Source organism: Drosophila pseudoobscura, chromosome X (genome assembly GCF_009870125.1).
Source record: "Drosophila pseudoobscura strain MV-25-SWS-2005 chromosome X, UCI_Dpse_MV25, whole genome shotgun sequence".
NCBI classification, from domain to species: domain Eukaryota; kingdom Metazoa; phylum Arthropoda; class Insecta; order Diptera; family Drosophilidae; genus Drosophila; species Drosophila pseudoobscura.
In genome coordinates, this window is record NC_046683.1 from 868,882 (window position 1) to 889,935 (window position 21,054).

General features: G+C 51.1%; 3 protein-coding genes across 5 annotated transcripts; 2 read left to right on the plus strand and 1 right to left on the minus strand.

The window, feature by feature from the left end:
* Positions 1 to 782: 782 nt before the first annotated feature.
* GstT4 (Glutathione S transferase T4) lies at positions 783 to 5,251 on the plus strand. Its single transcript, XM_001354338.3, has 4 exons — positions 783 to 1,139; positions 4,123 to 4,409; positions 4,477 to 4,612; positions 4,671 to 5,251. The coding sequence occupies exons 1-4, from the start codon at positions 1,022 to 1,024 to the stop codon at positions 4,850 to 4,852; spliced, it is 723 nt and encodes a 240-aa protein (XP_001354374.1). The 5' UTR covers positions 783 to 1,021; the 3' UTR covers positions 4,853 to 5,251.
* LOC4814340 (fatty acid hydroxylase domain-containing protein 2) lies at positions 4,950 to 8,815 on the minus strand. Of its 2 annotated transcripts, none has more exons than XM_015186727.2 (6): positions 8,223 to 8,815; positions 7,934 to 8,103; positions 7,432 to 7,505; positions 6,456 to 6,631; positions 5,938 to 6,392; positions 4,950 to 5,870 (listed from the first exon to the last, which is right to left on the minus strand). In XM_015186727.2, the coding sequence occupies exons 1-6, from the start codon at positions 8,409 to 8,411 to the stop codon at positions 5,720 to 5,722; spliced, it is 1,215 nt and encodes a 404-aa protein (XP_015042213.1). In that variant the 5' UTR covers positions 8,412 to 8,815; the 3' UTR covers positions 4,950 to 5,719. The 2 variants fall into 2 exon arrangements, with proteins under 2 accessions (XP_015042213.1, XP_001354373.2); XM_001354337.4 differs by having other exon boundaries at positions 8,187 to 8,814.
* Positions 8,816 to 9,779: 964 nt separating this feature from the next.
* Set2 (SET domain containing 2) lies at positions 9,780 to 19,771 on the plus strand. 2 transcript variants are annotated; one of them, XM_033381686.1, is made up of 5 exons: positions 9,780 to 10,044; positions 10,114 to 17,473; positions 17,657 to 18,738; positions 18,806 to 18,962; positions 19,022 to 19,771. In XM_033381686.1, exons 2-5 carry the CDS (start codon positions 10,145 to 10,147, stop codon positions 19,184 to 19,186), a joined length of 8,733 nt encoding a protein of 2,910 aa, XP_033237577.1. In that variant the 5' UTR covers positions 9,780 to 10,044; positions 10,114 to 10,144; the 3' UTR covers positions 19,187 to 19,771. The 2 variants fall into 2 exon arrangements, with proteins under 2 accessions (XP_033237577.1, XP_001354372.3); XM_001354336.4 differs by having other exon boundaries at positions 9,780 to 10,023.
* The last annotated feature ends 1,283 nt before the right edge of the window (positions 19,772 to 21,054 follow it).

The following is a 21,054-nucleotide window of genomic DNA, read 5'->3' on the forward strand; positions in this document are numbered from 1 at the left end:
TTAAGCGATTTTGAGTCAAATCCGTACTTCAGATATCCTCTCTACACTTTTTCTGTCTATCCGAATGCATTGTCATGTTCCTACTGTGAAGCAAAATATGCAAACATCCTGAGGGTGCTATCTGGCAAGTCCTCAATTCTTCTACTGAATGTACATACCTTGGCAAAGCAAGCAACGACGACCGGCTTTTTTTACATATGTGTGTAGACTGCACACGCCACCACCCCACTATGGTCCCAACGACCACTTTTGTTGGCCAAAACCTTATTTTGAAAAGTAACAACTAAAGCCTGGTTTTGATCACTCTGCATTAGAAAAAGAGTGATCCGGCGTGTGCCCCAACTTGTAATGTAAAATAATTTTTGAAAAGGTACTGTTATATTCCAAAAAAGGTCGCACAGCACGAATAAGGCAGATCTTCTTGTATCAGAGGGAGGAAACATCAATTTATTGATTTGAGCGGCAAGCATGGCCGCACGAAAACGAGGCAAATACGACGGAGAAGGCTAAATTACTTCGTAAGGCTGTACAGGACCCAGTCGGAATAAAAAAATGTTTCGTTCGCGAGTTATTATTTTTGGCCAACAAAAGTGGTCGTTGGGACCATAGTGCACCCCCTCACGGGCACCGACAACCCGGCAAAGCAACGCATCACATACACACATTTCGGCTTCTGCTGCCTCTGCGCAGCGGCAACTGGCAACTGGTTGTTGTTGCCGAACGCCGACGCGCTGCGCTGCCAAAAGGCGACGCCAACTTCGTGCGTTTAAAATGTCGCAGCCGCAGCGGTTTTGAGCTCTGTCTAGAAGCAGCACTCCAGCAGAGCAGAGCAACTAAAACTAGTCAAAGTCAATTCAAATTCAGTTTCGGTTCGAATGCGGATTTTGTTTTGATTGGACATTCGAATCAGCTGATTATTGTGTTAACCGTTAACCTGTGATCCGATCTCCAGTTAAGGAGACCAGCAGCAGCAGCAGCAGCAGCAGAAGCTGTATAAGCAGTATCACACGATCCAAAAATCATGGCGCAACCTTTGAAATTCTACTTTGATTTCCTGAATCAATCCAGTAGGGCACTCTACATATTTCTGGAGGCCTCCAAGATACCGTTCGAAGCGATACCCATATCGATGCTCAAAGGTGAGTACGTGCCCAGCAGCACACACAGCCCACACCGAGCCCACACACAAATGTATGTATACATATACACATAGGGCCCAAAGGTCGAACACACAAACACGAACATTTCTATGCACTTATATTGCTATCCCTTTCATGGATTCGGTTTTTGGAATGGGATTTTCAACAAATTTTCCGCTCGTTAAAAATTCCACTGGTCAGGTCTCCACTTTACTCAAAGGTTTTTGAAGGGGAAAGCGAGACTGCCCATTGCAATGCCACAAAGATTGAGTAATATCCAAAGCCCAAGCAAAGGTACAACTACAACTACACCCGCATTCGCATTCCCTTCTCTAAACAGTAGTAGAAATCACCAGAAAATTTAATGATGAATCAAGAATTAATTGATTAATTGAAATTAGTCACAGGAATTTTTTCACCTCAGTCAAGTACAATGTATCGATCGTTATTTTTGTCGCGAGATAAGTGTACGTGAGGATTCCTATAAAAAGATGGGAGCTACTGCCATTAGAACGACTAGTGGAACGTGTTTTATTTGTCGAATCGATTAGGGGACTCATTTCCCTGCCCTGGCCACAAAATCTTTGGCGCATTCAAGAATCCATCGTATTTGCACAGAAAGCTACGGATCTGATGGCTACTTACTGGGCATACGTACCACCTGTGTGGTATCCGTGTTAGATCTATCACCTGCTTGCCAAGTTTTGGACCACAATAAAAGCGGTTTGAGAAGCACCTACTGCAGCTCTTTGTTGTGTCGTTTTTCTTGTCTTTGAGTGTGGACTTGGTCAAGGTTACAGAAACTACGAAACTCTTGCGTGGTGTAGCATCCGCGCACGCATACGGTTAGCGCTGAACGCTTATCGAGACCACGCCCCCCATAAACTATAGAATTAATTCGAGGATGCAATCAGGCAGTGACAGAGGCTCACCCATTAACAAGCTGTGCCTTTAATCGCACATACTATATGCGAAATGCGATCTGCGATCTGCGCTATTGCATACATATCACATCACCTCAACAGATCGTACGAGTGCGAGAGCGAGTGTGAGTGTGAGTGCGAGTATATATACATATATAATTACGATCTCTTGTCAAGTTGGCTATTTCTTGGCTGACGTCAGCCCCCCTCCATGTCCCATGCCCCATGCACTCCCCTGCCTTGAAGATACAAGTGATATCCGTGTCTGAGAGCCAAGATCCGAGATCGAGTCTCTTCACTGTATGCTAATCGCATGGAATGGAATGGCTTGGCAGGCGCCTGCCTGCCTTCAGCAGATCATCGAAGCTTTTATTTCGTCCAGAGACAGACAGCGACAGCGACAGCAACAGCAAAAGCGCAGCGACTGAAGCAGAGACTGAGACTGCAGCAGAGGCTTAAGCCTAGACTAGACCGGGGGGCTGGCCGAGACCAGTTGGACTTTGCCCCGCAACTCGACTTGGTGGAGCGAGTGCAGCCGCAGACAACCACAAAGCAATGGCAACGGCTGCAAAGCTTAGAAAATCAGAGTCAATGCAGGCAACGGCTACGACGACGGCGACGGCGACAACCTTGTGGAGGTTAAAGACTCCGATCCAGCCGATACGATCCGATGCGCTCTACGCTGTGGAGGTAAACATTGGCTTTTACTGTTTGTGGGGGCTACATCGTAATGTTCCCATATCATCGTATTATCGTATCATCGTATTTTCAGCGTGTGTACACTCGATCTATGCCCCCCTAAGCAATACGAAGCAGAATCTAATCTTTGGGCCTTCCCACTTTATGGGCCAACTGGGGCAATGGGAATGCAATTGCCTTTGGAGCAGGCTCTGTAGATAGTTTTCCAATCTTTTTGGTAAGAGGCTTCGCTTATCTCTCATGGGTATTGCTAGTAGATTTCAGAGAGATCTAAATATTACCTGAAGCTATATAGTAGCTATATATGAGTATTTCCAGTGATATTTACCTCAGACTTTCATGTAGATCCACAGCTAACCAGCCACAGCTAACCCGTTTACACTCCACAGAGTATCCGTCAGGAATGTCAGTCCATCAATCAATCACGTGCCACTCACGAGCCGCCCTTCGGTCTGGTATAGTTTCACATAGTTACTCTTCTAATCAAAACACAATCCCATTCAGATAGGGCCATAATGTTGCTTTAATTTGCCAAATGGCAGCAATTATAGAATTGAAAAATTGCCGCTGCTTTTTCAAATCTAATCAAATGATGTCGGGAGTCACAGACCAGACTGTTATTTGTTCCCGCTCCAGTCTCCCCGCCCCTCGTCACTGTTTGTGGCTGTCAGACTGTCTGACTTGACAATTAATTTCCATGAAATTTTCACTTAATTTCTTTTGTTTTTGCACACAAAACACCCCATACCGATACCCACACCATCCCATTCCATGCCCCAATCACGATGGGAGTCATGCACATGCCACATCTCACTTAATTCGTGCCTGCCTACTCAATTTGTTTATATAGATTTCGATTCCGGAGATGGCCGAGCTGTTTAATTATAGCCTTTCATCATTATCATCATTATTTCCCTTCCATCCTCCGGTACCCGCCTCGCCTCTTGATTGGGTTCCGTTCCGTTCTGTTCTCTTCGGAGTGGGAGAGGCAGAGGCCCTACAAGTGCCACGAGTACACCCCCCCCCCCCCCCTACCCTTTTCCATACATGTTTTCTTATGTATGTATGTATGTACCCTTATCAAGTGCGATATGTTCTTATAACCTTGATGCGACACACACACAACTTGACATTGACAATGACTTTGAGACACACCCTCTTTTTTTGGGTGCAATCGGTTCTTATCTTCGGACTGGACTCCTTCCGTATCGGATGATGGAGGGCGGGAATCAGCTGTACTATTTCGGGTGTCACCTGTTACCGAGCGTGACTAGTAGATAATCAGAGCAGTGGTGGACAGGAATCAGGCGATGCCGTGATGTATGATGGCTTTTGGCACTTATCGCTTCTTTTTCCTGCAGGCGAGCACCTGACCGGAGAGTTTCGGGACAAAGTGAACCGGTTCCGCAAGCTGCCGGCTATCACCGACCATGGCTATCAGCTGTCGGAGAACGTGGCCATCTTCCGGCATCTGGCGCGGGAGAAGCTCGTGCCGGAGCATTGGTATCCCCGCCGACAGCTGGGCCGCAGCCGCATCGACGAGTACTTGGCCTGGCAACAGACGAACATGGGCGTGGCCTGCACGGACTACTTCCAGCAGAAGTGGCTGGTGCCGTATCTGCAGAAGACGCGTCCAGCGGAGAATGCGGTAAGACTACTAAGAGCTGCTTCCCTCCCAAACTTGCGACTAATCCCTTACCAATGATGATCCACAGGTGAATGTGGCTGGCAAGCAGCTAGAGCACACACTCAACGATTTCGAGCAGCTGTTCCTCAACTCGCGCAAATTCATGCTGGGGAACAACATCTCCTTTGCCGATCTCAGTGCCATCTGCGAGATCGATCAGCCCAGTGAGTAGAGTACAGTACATCCCCAAAGAATCCCCAATCACATTCTACCCCCACACAGAATCCATTGGCTTCAACGCCTTTCAGAACCGCAACAAGCTCGCCCGCTGGTATGAGGCGGTGCGCGACGAACTGGGGCCCTACTACAAGGACGTCCACGCGGAGTTCGAGGCCAAGCTGAAGCAGAGCAGCGGCAGCAGCAGTCAGGGGCAGCAAGGCGTGGCACAGGCCCTGAAGCAGTAGAGAGCCTCAGGACCCAGGACAAATCTTGATTAGTTTTAACGATTATTAATTATAAATTACCCTCTCTTCAGTCTATTCTATATATCTATTTTTTTTGTTTTTTTGCAATATCCTATAATGAATTTCTTGAGATTCCCCCTACTATCCCTATCCCACCTCCCTCTTCCCTTTCCCGCCCTCGATCTGTGGCACGCCCTAATGGAATGGCCCTGCATATATGATCTATATAGTATTTAGTTGTTAAATATCTTAATTATCCATACATAAAGTACGCTTACAATTGTTTAACCAAAAAACATAATAGCTGGCTAATATCTGTAGACTGTTGGAGATTGTAACCCTACCCCCAAACGAATATCCGAAGATGCAGATATGTTTGAAAAAGAATTTAAAAGAGAACCAAACCAGTTGGAATGTTTCCTGATCTGACCGAATATCGTGCAGACTAGGACCGACAGGTAGACAATATGGATGGGGCTAATGCTGGGCAATTTGATAACTGGCTATTTGATAGCTGTAGGGAGTATCGGCAATAAGAATACTTATCTTTGAGTTACATTTACATTTAGGGTTCATATATATTTCGATTAACATCTGAATGGGTCGTGGTGGTGGGGTCGCCTTCGTTGGACGAGCGAGTGCAGGTGCTGCTAAGGTTGGACGAGGGATCATAATGAGAACATGATGTGTGTGCAGATGTGTACGTGTGTACAAGTGTGTACAAAATATAGGATCAGATCAGGGCATCTGTCTGCTTATATCACAATGAGATTTGTATACACAGAAATTGTTTTTGTGTAGAGGAATGCTGATTAATGCAGAAACGCGTGTCTCTGTGTCTGTGGCTGTGACTGGCCTTCCTCCTATTCATTTCATGGTGGAGTCGGGAAAGGCGTCACGCGGCGGCTTGAAGCTGAGCATCATAATGTGGCGAGCGTAGGATTTGGTGGCCCGGAACAGTGAGTCGGTGCCATGCAGGCGGTCAAGCACTCCCAGAACCCCAAAGCAGTTGCTGAATCTATCCAAAAGGCGAATGGAAATATGGAAATGTCTGTCAAAGAAGGGAAATGGAAAAGAAAACTCACTTGAGATGGTGAAAATCGTGGGCCTCGGGGCTGGGGAAGAAGGGCAAATGGTAGCCGGAATGGGCATTCAGAGTGGACAGAATGGCCAGGGCGAACCAGAGCCAGGCGGTGGCCACGTGGCTGCCCATGAGAAATACGCCCAGGAAGGGGGGCAGCAGGTTGCTGAAGATGTGCTCGACGGGATGGCAATAGATGGCCGTCACCGAGATGGGGGCCGTCCACTCGTGGTGCTGCTTGTGGATATACTTGTAAATAAACTTGTGGTGCAGCAGGCGGTGCGAGTAGTAGAATCCCAGCTCCTCCATCAGTATGCAGACGGTCAGCTCGAAGCAGACCCAGTGGAACGTGGGAAGGTCCCGAATGTCACTTAACCCACGGATCTCCATCAGCCGATAGCTCCCATATGCCAGTGGTATGCCCACAAATATCTGATTGAAGATCACACACCAAATGACCTAAGAATAGAGAACAGAGATCAATTCAGTTTCAATTTTAAATTGATTAATAATTTGTCACACCTTCATCAGACGTCGCGCCTCAACGGGCTCATTGGTCCCCGGCTGGATCTTGTATTTCCGCAGACAGGCCGGCCGGTTTGTCAGGTCCATGAATGTGTAGATTGTGCCAACAGTCCAGTAGACGATCATCGTGAATATAGTGGTGCCAAAGACCCAGAGGACCATGGGTTCATCTCCTGCAAAGAGGTGAAGTGTAAGTGCAAGTGAATGCGAAAGCTATTGTACATTAAAAAAGGAGGATCGCTGAACCCATGGATCTAATCGTAGTAATCCGGTCACAGAGACAGAGAGCACTTTATGTATTCTTAATACATATATTCCTGATTAGACCAAGGTTCAAATTGATTATGGGGGTTAGATCGTTAAGTTCTTAAATAATAATATAAGTATACAGAAATAGAAGTGTAGTATTCTCTGCTGGCCTTAACATAATGCATTTCATGGCTTATTAGCATTACCACGTTCAATGGCCCTTAACAGTAAACGCATTTTAAGCTATTTACAGCTTCCAGATCTCACTAATTGTAAATAAGTGTAAAGGTTCGTTCCATTCGGTTCGGAGTCCCTTTACGAAAAGCAAACAAAGTCCAAGAACAACATTGTGCACATATATGTACGTACATATATAGGGATCCGCCATACTTTCCTTTTCTCCAGATGTACAGATAATATACATAGATGAAAAGAGGGGATACGGAACTGAGTAACCTTAACGATTCATTTTGCGTAATTGGCAGCACTTGTCCACTGATCTCTCTATCTCTTTCTGGGTGTGAAATGCAACCCGTGTTCGTGTGTGTGTGTGTACGATAAAGTATCTGTGTGTGTGTGTTCGGGCGAATTAGTAAACAAAACAATGGAAGGCATGTTGGGGCAATATCACAATTTGCACAACCTCTCTCACTCGAGCACACAAACAAACAAAGAGCACAGAGTGAGAGAGGAGGTGCAAAGTACGGATTTTGATCACACTTACCAAACGAATCGATGAATTTGTCCCACTGCGATTGCCAAAAGTCACCGGAGGCGCCCCAAAAGCTCTGCAGATGCCTGGCGTACAAATAAGAAACCTCAACAAATTTCTCCTCCATGATATGGGCAACAACAGAAACAATAACAAAAGCGGCTTGTTTTTATTCTGGTTCTTGCTGATTTCTCTTTCTCTCTCCGGAAACTTGTGTAGGTGTGTGTGTGTGTGTGTGTGTGTGGGTCGGGAAAAGGCAGTGCCCAATTGGGATTGGGGGTCTTCGTGGGTCAACGTCGCAAGCGCAACTGAATTTTTGGAATGGGAATGGCAATGGGATGGGGACAGATCGTGGCTAGAATGTGCGGAAGCACAGCTCAAAATGAGAGAGAGAGAGACACACACGCATATACTCAGAGAGAACGACGGTAAACGGTCACAACACGAGAACAGCTGATTACGATCTAGCGAGAAAGAGAGCAATCAGAGACAACAAAAACAACGCTGTACTGACCAGGTGAGAACGTTGCGAAAGAGTATGAACACGGCCAGGGCGCACGTAATGATGAAGATGACGCTGTGCAGTGAAGAGAGCCAGACATCGGCGGTGCGGTGCTCATCCCAGGATCCTGATCCGGACCCGATTCCGGAGGATGAGTGCATCTGCTCCAGCTTGCTCGCATGCTAGTGAGTGGAGGAGAGAGTGAGAGAAAGAGAGAGACAAGACAACTGTTAGGGGGCAGGACGAGGGATGTGCGGTGGCTTACATCATTGAGGGTTAGGTAAACGGGAGGTAGACCAACTTTATCCTTGTGCGTCGCTGATCCAAATGATCCTGATCCTGAGGATGAGGCGGTGGCTGTGCCTGCGGGCGGCACTGTCAGGAACACGGGCGAAGAGGACGTCGACGACGACGACGACGACGAGGATGAGTAGGATGTGGCTTGGGCGGAGGCATTGTTGGGCGGCCTTTCATGAGCCGGATGGGACATGTCTGACGTTGCTTACTCTTTTGAAATGAATTTAATTAATTGTTGCTCTCTTTTCCTTTTCCTTTCCTTCTCGCGCTTCTTTTCGTACGTTCCGTTTGTTATGGCCCGTGCTCTTCATTTGTTGCCCTTGACATTTAAAGGACTTTACTTTCGATTTTTCGATTTCACTGGAATTTCGCATCGATTTGTGTGTGCGTGCGTGTGTCCTGAGAGTGCGGAACGGTCGCCTTCTTAGGGTTGCCGACAAAAACAAATTGCCAGCAATTGTTGTTGACTCTGGAGCAAAATACGCATTAAATCCGAATCCTGCAGTTGCCGCGAAAATAGTTTCGTTTGAATGTTTCGCCTGGCTGTACGCGCTCCAACAGAAAGCTCACACACACATACAAAGAGAGACATAGAAGCACACATATGCACATCTGAGAGCTGCTTGCAGTGGGACCATGTTCTTTAAAATAAATAATAGAATAGAGATATGCATTCAAAATGCCTTCGAGTTGAAGAGAGCGGAGTGAGTGCGACGCACATAATGAATTGAGCTTATATGAATGCCAGGGTGTGTAGGCTTCATAGGATGAAGACTTGCAAAACAGCATTTTAACATTGATTAAAGGAAATAGGGTATACATTCGTCCACTCTCCATAAATATGTTGTTGCTATGTATCAATATGCTGATATTGTACACATGCCGTGTAGTTACCATGTAATAAATTTACATTCGTGCTGACCTTATTTGTATAAACTAAAAACTCCAATAAAATGCAGTCCTTAAAATTATTATATTAGTCTGAACGTTCTAGCTAGCTAATCATGGACATTGTAGACCAATGGTTATTAAAATACACTCTACGAAAATAAAAAAACCTGAAAAGTTTCATGCCTTTTTATCGTTTCTATTGGAATATAATCCATGACTGGTCGTTGGAAATTTGTCTGATCTGAATATTAGGCTTAAGAGAGGATTTTGTGCGAGCAGTACACTAAATTGTGCGCTTAACAGCACTAAATTATGCGTTTAACAGGACATGAGAATATTTGGCAAGCACCTGAAAAGCATTGCCGAGCATCTAAAAACGAAAACGAAACGTGCACCCGCTCCATGAAGCGTCGAACGAAATTATTTTCTGATGTAATATCTCTGTAATTGAATAGGAGCAAGGAGCTTTCGTAGCTTTGTCTAATTAAACAGCTGATCAAGAGGTGTAACCGTAGAGCATGTACACCTGATCACACTCTGCTGCTAGCAAAATATATGCTAGCAAATTTTTTTTTTATCTGATCTGATAACCAAGCTTTTTTTCATCGGTATATTTACGGTATATTTTGAAAATGAGACGGTATTTGTAGTTCGGCTTATGTCAGAGGGTCACATTTTATCGACAAATACGCGGTCACACTGCGTGATTTTTGGTGGGTGGAGGAGTGAAGTGTGTGTATGTATGTGTGCTCGTTCTTGTTCCTGTGCCTGTTCTAGTTTTGATGATAGTGAGCGCCGTTAGACAAGGCTAACTGTAATTAGATTCGATCGCGTAAGGAGAGGCGCGTGCATTGCCCGGCGCAGCCTGCACAAAGCCGCCAATCCGCAACCCGTTTCCTGCCTACCTGTATTGAGTAAGAGTGATATTTTTTTTGGTGAGTGCGTTTTTCACGTAAATTCTTTGCACGCTAATGCTCTTTATTCTCTCTTCGGTTCGCGAACAGACACAGGCACCATCCAGTGCCCACTGGCTTCATGGACGAACCCAATCCCATGCCCAGCACCTCGGTACCTACCACCCCACGGGGCCGGGGACGCGGACGGCCGCCAAAGCGTGAACAGCCGGCACAGCCCCCCGATACAGACCTGCAGAGTTTGCAAGATGCATCCGGTGTAGGTGGATCGGTGGTGCGCCCCTGTTCGCCCAACACCATCCGCCGCAGCTCCCGCAAGCGGTTCTGCAAATTCGATGTGCGCGACGTGCTCTGCCTGCGCAAGGAACACAAGATCCAGATCGAGGGACGCATCGACTCCAATGTGCCCGACACAGCAGCCGCAGCAGCCGCAGCAGCAGCAGCAACAGCAGCAACAGCAGCAGTAGTAGCTGTAGCACCACCTGCCACAGCCGCTGCTGCAGCCACGCTCCCTCCATCTGCCAATCGGCTGTTTTCGATGTTCCCGAGCACACGTCCACCGCCCAAACTGCCGCCGCCGCCACCTGTCCTGGGGATCTTCGTCAAGCCGCGGAGCACACCCAGCCTGATTGTGGCCCAGCTAAACAGTGAACCGTCGTCCAGCTGTAATCCATCGACAGCCTCCACTGCCACAGTGACTGCAGCATCCGCATCAGCACCAGCCGCCCGCAGGGGACGGGGGCGCCCCAGGGCTAAGAATAAACTGGAGAAGGCAATCAGCCAAAGCCAAAGCTTAAGCTTCTCCGATTCGGATTCGACAGGTGCCTCCTCGGGGAGCACTGGAAGCAGGGGTGGCAGCACGGACAGCAACGAGACAACGGCTTCCAGGCGAAAGTGCAGGGTGACCCTAAAGCGATTGAACTTTGTGCAGCGCCAGGGATCGTGGGACTCGGGGGACTCATCGACCGTTCTGGGCGACACTGTTGTGGACGTGAGCAGCTCCTCGTCCTCCGCGCCCTCCTCTCCCGTTCTGCAGGACGACAACGCTTTCGATGAGCAGCCAAAGAGGGAACCGATGACCATGTCCGTGTCCATGCCCACAGCCGACGACGACGACGACGACGACTCCTCGGACTCTCAGATAATCTTCACGGAGATCGACACGGGCAAGGAAGTGCCGGCCCGAATGAAGGAGGAGAATCAGGAGGAGCCAAAGCTAAAGCTGGAGCTAAAGGTAGAGCCACAGATTGAGACAGAGATTGAGCAACAGGAAGAGCAGGAGCCTGAACAGGAGCACGATCATGAAGTGCGTAATTTAATGATGGAGATCACTAATGGGTCGCGCAACCTCTGGTTCTTTGACGACGAGGAGGCAGACGAGGCGGAGACCTCTCCGGCCTCTCTGATGGCGATGCGTCGCAGCAAGCGAACTGCCAAAACGGAGGCAGACTGCAGCAGCAGCAGCAGCCACGTGGGCAAGACCCTCGAGGAGACATTCGCCGAGATAGCAGCCGCAAGCAGCGAGCAGATCTTCCTCAAAGCAGAGTCGGACGAGGGCGAAGAGGAGGAGCACACGCTGATTGACTTGATAGAGGAGAGCCAAGAGGAGCAGGGAATCCAGGGGGAGTACGAGATGGTCATTGAGGAGGAGATGAAGGACGAAGTGCAAGTGAAAGTCATTGAGCTGGATGGGCTGGTCTTTACGGCGACGGAGTCCGAGTCGGAAGCCACTGCAGTAGAGGCTACCCTCATTTCGGAGCATCAGGACGATGCGGTCGCCACTGAAGTCACATTGAAAGAGTCCCCGGAGAAAAGCCCTAGAACCAGCACTATCGGCAGCACCAGCGCCAGCACCAGAGTCCTGCCAAAGGAGGAACCGCAGGCGATCATCCTTTTTGAAGTTGAGGCCGCGAAAGAGGATGCCACCACAGAGCAGTCCAACGTGAATGTGGATGTGCCACCAGATCCACAAGAACCAGATATACTCGAGGATGTGGTTGTCCCTAACCCAATCCCAATCCCAATGAAGGCCATGCCAGAGCCACAGCCAGAGATCTCATTACAAATCGAATCATCAAAGACACTGCCACAGTGGCCGCTGCAAGAGGAAAAGAATAAGGAGAAGGAAGTTGGTCTGCCAGAGGATACAATTCTAATAGAAATCGCAATGGAATCCATTTCAAAGCCAACACATGCAGCCAAGAGCCCAGCCGTAGAGGAGCCCCCAGCAGAAGAGGCACTAAAAGAAAATGAAAAGGTATCCCCCATCAAAGGGCCTGCCAAAGCAGATCAGAGCGCAGGAAGTCCAAGCAGCAGCAGCAGACACTCCTTCCATGCCAGTCTGAATCCGAGTCCCACTGCCACTCCCATTGCCATTCCCATTCCCGAGGGCACGCAAGCGTCGTCTGCCTCCGGCTTCGTCGGGTGCAATGTCATATTCCAGGCCCTGGATATTGCCAATGCCCAGCCGCTGCGCGAAGGTACGCACAAGAAGCTCAAGCTGGAGGCCAAGAAGGGGTCGCCCCCCATTCCATCGACTGGCGAAGAATGCCTGGAGTCGACGAACAACTCCCACAACCTCTTGAACGATATGAAGCCCCTTGCGAACGGGCACAACAGGGGGAGTAACGCCATTGGGCGACCCAGCTCCCGTAACGACGATCTGAAGGGCGAAGAGGAGTACTCCTCCTGCTCCGAGCAGGCCAAGCAGTCCAAGGAGGAGACCCCTGAATCGAGTGAAGGCAAGAAGGGGAGTGAGAGTGCTACAGCAAAGCCAAAGCGACGTCTCACCACCACTTCCGAGCTGCCACATTCCGCTGCCGATGAAGAGGGGAAACACAAATCGAAACGAAAATTCCGCTGCTCGGCAGTCGCATCCTCCCCCTCTGCTTCACCCTCCGATTCCAGGAAAGACGAGGCCAAGAGAGAGTCTCCTGGTGCTTCACCAAAGAAGGGAAAACCGATGCCATCGCGACGCTTCACTACCATCGATCGGCCGTCGTCGAATGCAACTTCCAGCGGCGCCGCTTCCGGTGAATTCTCTAAATATGAGACAAGGAAACCATCACCTACGGCATCCAATGCATCCGTGAAACGACGTCCCACTATTTCCGAGGGCTCGCTGTCCTCCTCCGTCGAATCGCTGGTCCAAAAAGACTCCAAGAAAGACGAGGGAAAGACAGAATCTGGGGAGACGCTATCTCCTGCCTCGAAGGCATCCATGAAGAGACGTCCCACTATTGGCGGCAGGTCCTCTTCTGCCTCCTCCTCGGTGGAGTCTCTGACACGAAAGACGGCAGCACCAGGAGGGACGCTTTCTCCTGCGAATCTCACCAAAAACATACGCAAGTCGCGCTCCTCCGGGGAATGGCTGGAACGAGCAGATTCCAGGAAAGATAAGAGCGGCGCCGTCAACAGAACATCCCCCAGGCCACAGTCTCCGTCTCCTGCTCCGTCTCCTGCTCCGTCGCCCGCTCCGTCACCTGCTGCGTCTCCTGCTCCGGTTCCGATGGGACCCAAACAGGAGTCGCAGGGGAGGGCTATGCCATTGCGACGCCTCACAACCATCGATCGTCCGTCGTCGAGTGCCAATCCCAAAGGGGCACGCCCCTCCTTCGAGCAGCTGCTCGGCCAGGCCGACTCCTATGTGAATCCGCAGAAAAAGCGATGCCCCACCACTTCTGAGTGCTCCTCGCCCGCCTCCGGCGAGTCGGTTGCCCGAACCATACGATCGCGACGCTTCACAACCATCGATCGCACATCTTTAAATCACGGCTCCCCCTCTGACTCCAGGGAGACGCAATCGAAGCCATCCTCCCCCCGAGAGCAGTCCCCATCGGACGGGGATGGGTCACGAGGCAAACTGGCAAAGAAGATCGACATAAGCCGCCTCCCCCTGATGGAACCTAGGACGAATCCCAGTGCAGCAGCCGTCGGAGCCATCACTCCGGAGCTGATAGAGGCATGTTTCAAAGATTTCGCTTCGGGGTCAGGCGATGCTGGTGCTCCAGCAGAGAAACTTCCTCGAACAGAAGGGAAACTGCCACTGTCGCAGTCGCCTGCCGCCCACAAACAGGACACAGAACAGAAGACACCCTCACACTCGCACTCCCAGGATACTCGGGACGCCAGCAGGAGCATCAGCAGCAGTAGCAGCACTTCCTCCTCGAAGCCAGCCTCCAGGACGTCGTCTCCTGCGCATGAGCCAAAGATAAAGAAGATCAATGCCAGGCGCAAGATCATGCAGGAGCCGAGAATCGCAACACCGGAGCTGCAATCCTCAAACGCAAAGAAGGGCTCCCCCAGGACAGGATCGCCGGAACTTTTGCTGGAAAATTATTCCATGAATACCGAGAAAAATACCGATGGTATGGCACGTGGCAGAAACGACTCTCCAGCACAAAAAGCTGAAAAAGCAGAAAAGGTACCCATCCCAAAAAGAGGTACCCCCCAATCGAAGCAGGGATCGGGATTGGGATCCCCGATGTTGTTGGATCAGCATCACCGGATGATAACCATTTGTGCAGAGCCTGTGCCTGTGCCTGTGCTCGTGCCTGTGCCTGTCCTGGCTGCTGGTGTTGCGGCTGCTTCCCCCTTGAGAAATGCCGATCCACGAGTCAGGAATGCCTCTCCCGCGGACCCCATACCCATACCCATACCCATACCCACAGCCACACCCATGTTCATGCCTATCCCCCGAGATAGGGCGCTTCCCAAGAAAGCGGTGCCCTCGGTTACGACTCCTCCCTCAAAGCAGGCGGTCCCGACACCGAAGAAACCCAGGGCCCCGAAGGCGGGAGCCAAGAGGGCAGAAGAGTCGCCAGAACCCAGTAGCAGCAGGAAGCGTAGGCCAACGGCAACCACCAAGGCCACCGATGATGTTCAGGCTATGCAGCAGGTGACCACTCTGGCCCTGCCCTTGCAGACACAAACGGAGGCCATGGACTCAGAATCCACGGAATCATCGGTTGGCAAGGGCAAACGCTGGGATGTGCAGCCCCCGGCTTCAGCTGCAGCTACAGCTTCAACTGCAACGCCAATTGAAGCGCTGCCTGCATCCACATATGCTGCCCCGCCATCAGCTCCTGCCGCTGAGGTGGAGCCGCCCGATACGCTCAAGGACATAGTGAAATTTATCGAGGATGGGGTGAATCTCCTGAAGCGGAACTACAAACACGATGAGGACGAGGATCAGCCAGATGAACCCCCGAAGCTGCAGCAGGAGATGCAGGACCCAATGCCCAGCGTCAGCAGCATGGAGACGCCTTCAGTCACACGCTCGCCCTCGCCCTCGCCCTCGCTCTTGCCCTTGCCAGTTGGCAGCGCCAGCGCCAGCCCCAGCGCCAGCGTCAACTCCAGGGCCAATTCAACAGGAGAGAACTCCTCCCCTGTGCAGCTACAGCTGCTCCAGGGCTCCAATGAAGATGTGAGCGCTGGAGGCGTGCGACGCTCGCACCGTATTAAACAGAAGCCGCAGGGGCCGAAGGCTAGCCAGGGCAGGGGCGTGGCCAGCAGTGCGCCCCCCATCAGCATGGAGGACCAGATGGCGGAGCTGGCCAACACGGAGTCCCAAAACGAGCAGTTCCTGCGCAGCGAGGGCCTACTCACGTTCCAGCAGCTGCGCGAGAACTACTACCGATGCGCGCGGCAGGTGAGCCAGGAGAACGCGGAAATGCAGTGCGACTGCTTCCTCACGGGCGACGAGGAGGCCCAGGGGCATCTGTGCTGCGGTGCGGGCTGCATCAACCGGATGCTGATGATCGAGTGCGGCCCGCTGTGCACCAACGGGGATCGGTGCACGAACAAGCGCTTCCAGCTGCACCAGTGCTGGCCCTGCCGCGTCTTCCGCACCGAGAAGAAGGGCTGCGGCATCACCGCGGAGCTGCAGATACCCGCCGGGGAGTTCATCATGGAGTACGTGGGCGAGGTCATCGACAGCGAGGAGTTCGAGCGACGCCAGCATCGGTACTCAAAGGACCGCAACCGGCACTACTACTTCATGGCGCTGCGGGGCGAGGCGATCATCGATGCCACCATGCGGGGCAACATCTCGCGGTACATCAACCACAGCTGCGACCCGAACGCGGAGACCCAGAAGTGGACCGTCAACGGAGAGCTGCGCATCGGCTTCTTCAGCCTGAAGAACATCCTGCCGGGCGAGGAGATCACCTTCGACTACCAGTACCAGCGGTACGGCCGAGACGCCCAGCGCTGCTACTGCGAGGCGGCCAACTGCCGCGGCTGGATCGGCACCGAACCAGAGTCGGACGAGGGCGAGCAAAAGAACGAGAACAACTCGGAGCCGGCACTGGCGACGGAGGACACGGACAGCGGAGGAGAGGCAGAGTCCGAGGCGGAGGGACCAGAGCAGAGCAAGAGCAAGGGCAGAGCAAAGACCACTAGCAGTTCCAAGTTCAAAGTGAAGCTGCCTGCTGTGGGCTCCAAGGAGCAGCGCAAGAAGCGGGAGACGGCGGCCAAAGCCAAGGAGCGGGAGCGCGAGTTCAAGGCCGGACGCTGGCTGAAGCCTACACCTGGCGGAAGCTCCTCTGCAGAGAAGAAGGCAAAGCCGAAGGTCAACAAATTCCATCCCATGCTCGAGGATCCAGACGTGCTGGAGCAGCTCTCGCTGCTCAGCCGCAGCGGCTTGAAGAACCAGCTGGACACGCTCCGCATCTCGCGGATCATGGTGCGCGCCAAGCTCCTGACGACCCGCATCCAGCTGCTGCAGGTGCTTACCCGCGGTGAGCTGCCCTGCCGCCGGCTCTTCCTGGACTATCACGGCCTGCGGCTGCTGCACGCGTGGATCAGCGAGAACGGGAACGAGCAGCAGTTGCGGACAGCGCTCCTGGATGCCCTCGAGGCGCTGCCCATACCGAACCGGACGATGCTGAACGAGAGCCGCGTCTACCAGAGCGTTCAACAGTGGAGCGCGGGTCTGACCGGGCAGCAGTCGCAGCTGCGGAGTCCGGAGCAGTCGGCCCTGCGCAAGCGGATGCAGGGACTGATCAGCAAGTGGAGCAACCTACCGGAGATCTTCCGCATCCCGAAGCGGGAGCGCATCGAGCAGATGAAGGAGCACGAGCGCGAGGCGGATCGCACTGGTGAACGACCCACCGAGAAGCATGTGGCCAGCCACCATTTGACTGCCGCCTCCGCCCTGGAGGACTCGGCTCGCGACAGCAGCACCGACCGCTACCGTCAGGACCGCTTCCGCCGGGACACGATCGGCAGTCGCAACAGCAGCCAGCATCAGAAGCCGCCCATGAGTCGCATGAGCGGCAACAACACCATCTGCACCATCACCACACAGCCGAAGGGCAGCAATCCCTCGGAAGGACAGCCCCGCACGGAGATGCGACGTCGCCCAGACAACAGTGGACCCACAGTGGAGCCTCGTCGTGGCGGTGCCCCGTTGTCCAAGGAACTGCGACGATCCCTATTCGAGAGAAAGGTATGTATTAGAGCTCTGCATGAACAGGCAACCGAGAAATGGAAGTTCAACAGAAAAGAGGTTGTTGACAGAGGAGATTCCGGATACCTGATACCGGATACCGGATACCGGAAACGATGATAAAGTACTGGAGGAATATCCATGGCAATATTTTAAAAATAAATCTTTTAATCTCGTGTACAGGTGGCCCAGGATGAGGCCGAGAAGCGTGTATGCAGCGAGGACTGGCGCGAGCACGAGCTGCGCTGCGAATACTTTGGGGCGGACATCAATACGGACCCCAAAATGCTGCCCTTCTCCCACAACACGGAGACCGGCGAGTGGTTCAACTCGGAGGATGCCCCCGTGATGGCGCCCCTGCGCACAGACCTGGCCCTGGCTCCGTCGCCGGAGATTAGCGAGCAGGACATGATGCCCGCGGAGTACAAGCTGCCGGCTAGCGTGGATCCGTTGCCGCCCTCCTGGCACTGGAGCCGCACCATGGACGGAGACATCTTCTACTACAATCTGCGCGATCGCATACCGCAGTGGCTGCCGCCCAGCCCCGAGCAGCGCCTCCAGACGCTGCTGGAAGAGGAGCCGCAGCAGCCGCTGCAAGAGCTCGATCCGGCGCTGCTAGCCGAGGAGCTGATATCGGTGGACCCGGACTACGTGGGCTCGCTCTCAAGCAAGTCGCTGGCGCAGCATATCGAGACGAAGGTGCGGGAGCGCCGCGAGATACGCCACAAGAAACTGTGCTCCGTGCGCGTAATCAGCCCCCGTCGGGACGAGGACCGGCTCTACAACCAGCTGGAGTCACGCAAATACAAAGAGAATAAGGAGAAGATACGCCGCCGCAAGGAGATCTACCGTCGGCAGCGCGCCAGCGCGGACACCGTAGCCGTCAGCTCCGAAGCGAGCACAGATGCGGAGGCCTGGTCCACTCCTCGGTATCTGTACTCCTCGGACGAAGACACGGACACGGCCCATGCTCCACCCTTGGAGGGCATCATCTATGGCTTTAATGGATCGGCTGGGGCATTGTTTGCCACCTCAAAGGTGGATGAACTCGAGGCGGAGCTCGATCTGGAGCCCAGCACCAGCGCCTATGCCCTGGCGTGTCTGAACAAACCCCAGCAGATCCCCACGCTGGTCACAGGCGGCAACGGGGGTGCCATCAAGCGAAAGTTGCCACCGCTGCCACCGCACACGCCGGAAAAGCCGGCTGGAGCCTTGCCAGAGAGAAAGAGTCGCAGCCATGACCGACGCGCGCCCAAGCGGAAAATGTATGCAAACATCTTGGTCCATTGATTTGTTCATTGATTTCATTCCATTGCATTTTCTTGCCCTTAGGTTACTGAATAGCTCAAAAAGTGGAAGAGATTCGGTTGTGAAATTCCGCTTCGAAATAAGCGGACATGTGGCCGACTTTCTGCGTCCATTCCGCAAAGATAGCTGCCAGATGGGTCGCATCACCAGCGATGCGGCCTACAAGTTCCTGATTAAGCGGGTAAGAAAATGGTATTTCCATTAAGACTTGCCCAAAGGCTTTAACCCTTCCTTCTTCAGCTGACGGAGCATATCATCACGAAGGAGATGCGCTACTGCGAAATGAGCGGACATCCTTTGATCTGCAACGATTCGGTCAAGCACAAGTCGCACGAATTCATTAACCAGTACATGCTGAAGAAGGGCCGCGTGTACGTCATGCCCGCAGACGAGGCCCTCCTCTAAAATGGCCCCAAAACACGCCCCAAAAACGCCAAAAACAAATGTCTCCACTCTTCCTGATCTGTTCGTTCCATACGTTCGATGATTCATTTAGCTGTAAGAATAGATTGTTTTTTATTTCCGTATAGCAAATCTCTCTCCTACCCATTATCAAAAGGGTAAGGGCTCGTTCGTTCATCTGAATAGAAAAAGGAACGGGAACAGGAACAGGAATCGACGATGGATGGCACGCGCACCCCTCGCGAATCACATACACATACAAATGAAGTACACATTATAATAATAGAAGAATATAAGAATAGACGAAAACAAGTATTGATTTGATTTCAAGTTACAAAACAAAATGAAGTCTAGTCCGTAAGTAAATGGCGATAAATGGAGTCCGGAGGCAAACGAAACGTTCAATCTGTGAAGATCTTTGTAAGAAAGATGTATCTAACATATACATATACATATACATATATGCATCCTATAACCTATGTCAATCCAGAGGTTAAGTTCAGTTTATCGTTAACGTATCCCATCCTTTGTATATCCAAGCGAAAGAAAGCTCAAGTTCAGTAAAGTCTCAGTAAGAAAATCATTGTATTCAGGAGGTGTCTGTTTTTGTGTTTCACGGTCACGAGGGCCAAATGGACACCCGATTACCGATTAGTAGAAATCATAGCTCGCAAATAACTCTTCGCTCAAGCGATTTTTTCACTTCTCTTTTGTTCCTGTTCTTCACTGAGCATCTTGCCGCGAGCAAACGAACAAAGTGTATTTTGCGTATGTATGCGTGCTTGCACGTGTGATGCTTATGGCAACTATTAATTTTTGTGAATTCTATAAGGTTTGACTATTGGAGCTTAAAATGAATCGTGAAAAGCAAAACGAAAATGTTCGTTTGCCAATTTTGCAAAGAAATATACATATTACAATACAATAGCCCAAAAGATGCGGAAAACATGAAATAAACATATACACGAAAAAAAACTAAACACTTTACTCAGACACTTTTTTGGTTCTGCTCATCTAAAGATACTTTTGCTGTGAGCGCTTGACCAGTGTCTCTCTAAGTTGTTATTGTGAGACACGATCGTGTGTCGGGCTCACCCGAAAACCCGAAACACGAGGGGGAACGTTGTGAGTTGCTGCGGAGACCGCAACTCTACAGCTATACCCGATACTAAGTCAGTATGGCTCTCCTCCGGCAGACGCCGCTAATATTAAACGACACGACAAAGAGTGCGTGCGAGAGAGACAGAAAATCAGTCTGAGCGTGACGATATACGTCGGGCGCTGCGTAGCCACTGCAAATTGATTTGTTCCTTTTGGCTATAAAAATGATCTGATCTGATCTGATCCAGATTCAGCAATCTGATAGATATGGTCATTCATTATCTATGATTCTGCGTTTTTAGTTTTCTCAAATCTGCAATATTGTGGATGCAACAGATTTTCGTCCTTTGTGGGGGCGGTAGGGGGTGGGGCGAAATTTTGAGATATACGTTTTATAGTGATATCTTAAAGGAGTGTGTGTACCAAATTTGGTTATTCTAGCCTTAATAGTCTCTGAGATCTGTGGATGCATCAGATTTTCGTCCTTTGCGGGGGCGGAAGGGGGTGTGGCGAAATTTTGACACAAAATGGTCAAGGTCCGATATCACAGGAGTGTGGATACCAAATTTGGTTGCTCTGGCTCTTATAGGCTCTGAGATCCTTGAACTCATATTTTGCAATTGGCATCGTCGAAATTGTGGATTCCACAGATTTTCGCCCTTTGTGGGGGCGGAAGTGGGCGGGGCAAAGTTTTGAAATATTCTTGTAGCAGTGACATATCACAGAAGTCTGGATCCAAAACATCGTTGCTCTGGCTCTTATAGTCTTTG